This window comes from Pocillopora damicornis, chromosome 4 (assembly GCF_964200805.1).
Source record: "Pocillopora damicornis chromosome 4, jaPocDami1.2, whole genome shotgun sequence".
Classification (NCBI taxonomy): domain Eukaryota; kingdom Metazoa; phylum Cnidaria; class Anthozoa; order Scleractinia; family Pocilloporidae; genus Pocillopora; species Pocillopora damicornis.
In genome coordinates this window covers 26,241,546-26,247,723 of record NC_142673.1, presented here as the reverse complement: position 1 = coordinate 26,247,723, position 6,178 = coordinate 26,241,546, and the positions used below count along the sequence as shown (strand labels likewise).

At 36.7% G+C, this 6,178-nt stretch overlaps 1 protein-coding gene across 1 annotated transcript; it reads left to right on the top strand.

Annotated features, from left to right (window-relative positions):
* Positions 1-948: 948 nt before the first annotated feature.
* LOC149047436 (uncharacterized) lies at positions 949-5,957 on the top strand. Its single transcript, XM_089205066.1, has 8 exons — positions 949-1,028; positions 1,571-1,676; positions 2,228-2,393; positions 2,975-3,153; positions 3,486-3,679; positions 4,495-4,608; positions 5,342-5,459; positions 5,687-5,957. The coding sequence occupies exons 2-8, from the start codon at positions 1,601-1,603 to the stop codon at positions 5,866-5,868; spliced, it is 1,029 nt and encodes a 342-aa protein (XP_089061192.1). The 5' UTR covers positions 949-1,028; positions 1,571-1,600; the 3' UTR covers positions 5,869-5,957.
* Positions 5,958-6,178: the final 221 nt, after the last annotated feature.

Here is a 6,178-nt window from a genome sequence, read left to right as displayed (position 1 = left end):
GAGTGATTTGAATCTGAAGAAACACAGATAAACGCTCAGCGATCTTCCAGGTGAAAGTAGTCCTGAAAAGCACTGACACAAGAGTCAGTGACTTGGTGATATTCCGACGACTAACCAGAAGTCCTCAACAGCGTCGAATTCCCCTCTTTACTCTGATTATTTGCATCTTCCGCCGGCAAGATCACACAACACGAATGATGTCATTAAATTATACCTAAAACTAGATAAGATTTACGTAAATATCGTAAACGTGTACGATGAAATATTGAAGGGAAAATATATCTGACTCTAGTGACGCAAAAAACTTAAAGATAGCACTTTTGGAATGTATTCCCTCAAAACGCGCCAATATGAACACCCTTCGTCTATCTTGGCTAATAGCAAGATAGACCTTGAAATGCCACCTTCGTTGTAACTTAGACTATTGCCCTTTCACCTTCCCAAAATGTCAAATAAGAGATATTGTTTGATTAAACACCAAATACTCAGAAGTTGCACAGCAGTTAACATTGATTATGTATTTTTTACTCAATATAACACTGAAAAATATTTCCTCGAAGCCGCAAACAAGAATATCGCATCACCTGACCTTAGAACTCAATATAAAGATAGATGATACAGTAAGATCTGATCAAAGTGATTCTGAAGTTCCCAATAAACACCTCAACCCTTTTACTCCCAAGATCTCATTAGTAATTCTCCTCACTCTCTGCTATACCAATCTTATGAAGTTACTTCAGAGATTTTGGTATAGGATCAACTAACATTCCCTCAATTGATATTTTCTTCATTCTCATCACTTTTCTGTTTAATATCGTGTTGACACTGTGAGCGGAAATTCTGTCTTGGTCACTCATGGGAGTTTAAGTGTTAAATGTATATTTGCCTCGGGTAAAAATTGTGTTCATTATCATTATCATTAGCATTTTCGGTATATTCCTTGTACAGTTTTTTTCTTTCAGAGTTTGCAACGTACAATGCCACGAAGACGTGTTTTCAGGTCCATTGCTTGTCAGATGTTATAGAAGGTAACTTAACCAGATTTTCTGCAAATTCGGTTTTCTTCCATAGCGGTTTTGAGGACGGTTTTAAGAAACTAGTGCAATGTGTGCATTGATCGAACATCCCTTTGCCGGTTTACCAAAATTTTGCTTGCTCAAGGGTGGTGAAACTCTGAATTTAAATTTCAGCTGTTCGTTAATTCTTTGAACTTGTATGTTGCTAGCGAGGGTATATTCGTGTTTGGATTAGTAGCTGCAATAAAGCCTTACACGAAAGTCAGCCTGCTAAAATTTTTTGAGTGCCTACTAGTCAATTACAGATGCCCTAATATCTAATCGATGTGATAAGACTCGTCAGCTTTGCTTCTCTAAATTTCACAGTGTTGATCTTCAAGGTGTTTGTGAACTCATGAGTTGTTTTATCTCCTGAACAGTTTAAGTTCCATTTAGGTCGGTCGACGGGATGTGTTCAGCAAACAAGCCATTAGCAAATTTGCATTTAAAATCAACGGATATTTTTACAAAATATCTCAACGCCAATTTGTTTTTATTTTGTTTCTGATATTTAGGGATACTGCTGTAACCCAAGATAAAAAAATATGATAAGAAGTCTTTTCCCGTTGCTCGTTCTGCAGATGTGGAATGTGACAGTTGGCGGCGATGCTGCCGCACAGGGTAACCACACAATTACACAGTCATTGAATTTTGAGTGTCTCAAATTACGGTCAGCGGTTAATTTGTTTTCTTTGCGATTAAAGGAAACTTGTAACCGTTCACTTCTTTTTAAGACTAACGGTTAATATTCCTCAAATTTTTCTCTAACGTCTATAACTTTTTTTTGCTGTTTTACGGCTGACGGTTAACCCTAATGAGACCTTCAATTTTATTTAGACACTGAGGGTGGTATTTTGTAAAAGGCAAAATATTGCACAATGACAATGACAAAGAGCTACAACAGCAAGAGTGACAGTGACCGTAGCGATAAGAATGAAAATCGCTTAAACTTTGCTCAGAAAGTCGCCATCGAAGTCAAAAGTCGCGTAGTTGCAATACATGGTCGTCGTGCTTCTCTATCTCAACAATCCTGGACGTGAATGGGATCTTAATAGGTTCTGTTATTTTAGTCTGTTCATTAGACAAAACCACATTATTCATTGTTTGATCAGTGAGCTCTGATTCACAAATATTATCAGTAAGTCAGTATTTGTTTGTAATTTTGTTGCCAGACTGTGGTTCAGTGGTGAATAGCACTTTGAAAAGTCCAAATTATCCTGAAGGCTATCCAGACAATATGGAGTGTGAATTTAAAGTTCCTATTCCATCTGGATTTAGATTGAAAATCACGTTTGGGTACATGAGGTTGCCTGATCTAAGGAATCATTATCAGTGCGTGTAAGTGAGGAATGACTGTTATCCTTTATGGGTATTTTAAGTTGGAAGAAAGAATAAATGTTGGGTTCAAGCTTGATGTTAACAGCGAAAAACGGTAAGATGAGTTATGTTCATTTACATATTCACTTTCCTTCTGATCCTTCATTCAGCTGCGTGAGAAAATAGCGAAAATTTATTTTGTTACAAACTGACGAGGGCAGGCAGCAAAAAGGTACCTCACTTCATTAAACGTGCTGTTTTAACTTTTATCTTGGCAAATTATCTAAAGCCGTCCAAACAAAATTCCGGTCTATTCCCACTTGCTTTCCTGTAATCAAAACGTCTTGCTCCTTCAAAATTCTTCCGATCTATTCTTCCGGATTGAAAAAAAAACTACATGAGTTCAATTGGCAAAATTGGCTTTCGATTCTTCCGTCACTGATTGTTCGAGTCCAAAGTAATTAATCGTGGACTCAAAAACGCGCAAGTGAAGCAAGATTTCGAATATGACTTGTAGAAATATATCCACCCATCCGCGAACTATTATTTGCAATGCAGTGATGTATGTTATTTTAGATTTATTTTTTATTTGTTTTCCAAAGGGATGACTATTTGACGTTCCGTGACGACAGAAAACAAAGTTTTGGGAAATACTGTGGTTCAACGAATGGAACTATTTTGATAACTGGAAACTACACGTTGATAAACTTTCATTCTGGAAATAGTTCTAACATGACAAGGAGAGGATTCGTGTTACGCTTTGAAGCTGTTGATCAGCCCGGTAATGTATCTCAATTTCCAGTCTCCCAGAATATAGTTCAGTTTAAAAGGAAAGCAAAGAATTCTCTTCAAATATAGCGCCCGGAAATTGATTGTTCGCGAGCGAAGATCTCAACGATTAATCTCATCTGTTAGAATAATGGCCTTGTGGTAAACATTATCTAAATCCCGTCAATGAATTGGGATTTGTGTGATGATCAACGATGATCGTTTGCATTACTTTTACACAGTATTATTTAGTACGAGTTGCTTTTTCTCAGTATAAACAATGATTGGTACAGTTTCCTCTAAAGACTGAACAATCGTAAACTTGACTTGTTTTACTTTTGTTAGTTCAACCAAGTATCTGCCCGATTGGTTGGTATCATCAACATGGTTCATCCTGCTATAAATTAAGTTTTGAGTATCTGACTTGGTATCAAGCTAGCAGACACTGTCAAAGTCTCGGAGGATATTTGGTGAAGATCGATGATGACAAAGAGCAGTCTTATATTACGGATAAAATAAAAGAAATGCGACACGCACAGGTTCGTGATGTAAAGAGGAATGACGAAAACGTGTCCATACCAGTCGCTAGGTACAATAATCTCATAAATCATTAAAAGCAACATGCGACAGTCTGCGACCTTTTCCCACATCTAGGTAGTATGGAAAGCTGCAAAAAAATCTGGAAATAATATCTTTCAAATCGGTATCGACAAACGCTTTTTACTATATAGATACCGATGAAATACCAGGATTTTTCCTTTTACTAAAAAATCGTATCTTCATCGCCCGCACTGAAGATACTATTTTTATCTTTCACGAGTGAGGATATTGGTGTCGACATGATTACTATCATGATTAGCCAATTACAAGGGAGCTTCCCGCCCAGGCGCGCGGCCGGTTCTTTTGAAATTCCATTCACAAAATGGCTTCCAGGTGCGAAGACGGTACTGTAACCGGTGACTTTGTCGATGAGCTGCCAAATTTTCACATCGATCCTTTTTCCGAGCTTGAAGTGCATTCAGGAAGATTTGCCGAAGTCTCGGAAAGTGATGTTGAAAAATTCATAGAAGGGGAAGAAAATGCAAACACTAAAAATAAGACATTCTACGACTTAAAATTATGTCTCCTTTATAACTCTATATCCGAGTTTCATAACATTTTGTAAGAGGCATTTTGCAGTAGGTGGTGGTACTCAACCAAAATATGAGTTCAGCAGTGCTAATTTATTGTTTTTATCATCTAAAGTTAACATAAACGTAATTCTAAGACCGAAAGAGGTGAAGCTCTACACTTCTTTAAAGTGATCATTATTGATGTATTCAGCTAATATTTCAGTGACAATCTCTCACTTTAGTCTGTTTGGATTGGACTACACGATCCTGATAAGGATAATAACTTTAAATGGGTTTATGACGATACTCCTCCTCGTTACTCCAACTGGAATAGGGATGAGCCTAATAATAAAGCGGTATGAGGCGAACATTCTTTCATTTTTGTCATATAGTTGTTTAGTTTGGGGCAAGACTTGCTATCATATCTTTAGACCCCTTCATATTTTTATGTGCGTACATACTTGTCTTTGATTTTCATCATGTCCAACTTCAAGCCTTTGGTTCATGAACAAGTTCAAATTTGGAAGATGTTCCATCATCTTTGACACACTTTTAGATAAAATCCCATGGAAGCACAATGTTTTTAAAAGAGATCTGCCTGTTACCAAATTATGGCGAATTTATGTTCAATATAATGGGCTGAAATTGCTGAACGAGATAGACTAAATATTCAAAATTCTCACAGAGTCTTCATTGAAAAAATAATTAACTATTGTATTTTACTAATTTCTATCAAGAGAAAAGTGCCATTACTTTCTCTTGTTTCTACTATTTTTTTCATTTATTAGTACAAATCACTACCTCATATTGTTATTCATTCAATCATTTGTTTATCTATTTGATAATATGTTTGTTATACTTACCTTATCATTTCATAATTTGTAATGTGTTTGAGTTATCTTTAAATCGTGTGTACTGTGAGTAGAAGTCTTAATAAAGATAAACGCATAAATGATTTAGCTCAATACCCCTATAAATGATGGTCACCGAACCGGTTTAACCCTTAAGTTATTTTCGGTGAGCAGGGCTAGCTACTTTCTGTAACTTAAACTTCAATAAATAAGATAATTTATAATTGTAATTGTACAGTCCGACTGTGCACAGGCCTATGGGATTTGGTTTGACTTGAATGACGCACCCTTTCCAGCTGGGAAATGGAATGACGTATCGTGTAAAGGCAAGGCATTCTCCATTTGCGAGAAAAACGGTAAGTGGATCACTGGCCAGTTAATTGAACGTTTTTACATAACGTCACGACCAAATTGGTTATCACAACAAGAGACGGCAACGTGAATGCCCAAATCAGTCCTGTTGGATTTAAACTCTTTTCTACGTTAATTTTTTTTCTTTTGTTCCAATATATTTACATTGCTGCTCAGCATAATGCTAAGGTAACTTCGTTTCTTTTGTTGCAGCTGTTGTTGTTTTATTCAGCCGACTGTGGTTCAGTGGTGAATAATACTTTGAAAAGTCCAAACTATCCTGAAGGCTATCCACACAAAATGGAGTGCAATTATTCAGTTCCTATTCCAGCTGGCACGAGAATGAAAATAAAGTTTCAATACTTTAAGATGCCTGACCCATATCCTGTTGGTAATGAGTTGCAGTGCTTGTGAGTAAGGATCGATTATAAACCCACATGCTTACAGCAAGCGGAATAACAGAATTAGGTCCTATAAACCCCCGCCAACCACCCCACCCTGGCGCTCCCTCTTTCATTACCTCTAAAAAGAATGTTTTTTCCAATAGTAATTTCCGTAGTAGTTGTGTACAGAATTGAATACCTGTTTAGCCTTTTACCAAGTAATCCTATCCATGACTTTCCCTTAGTTACAGTGCAGCATGATTTCTCACTTCAATGCTTTTTAGGGGGAAGAGGGGCTATTATTTCAGTCAATTTTTTCTTTATCTCTTGAAGAAAAGGGT

Excerpts from the sequence above, each read along its gene's own strand:
- LOC149047436 (XM_089205066.1), top strand. The coding sequence starts at position 1,601 with ATGATAAGAAGTCTTTTCCCGTTGCTCGTTCTGCAGATGTGGAATGTG. Across the intron at positions 3,154-3,485 it reads TGAAGCTGTTGATCAGCCCG|TTCAACCAAGTATCTGCCCG; the intron begins GTAATGTATCTC and ends TACTTTTGTTAG. Across the intron at positions 4,609-5,341 it reads ATGAGCCTAATAATAAAGCG|TCCGACTGTGCACAGGCCTA; the intron begins GTATGAGGCGAA and ends GTAATTGTACAG.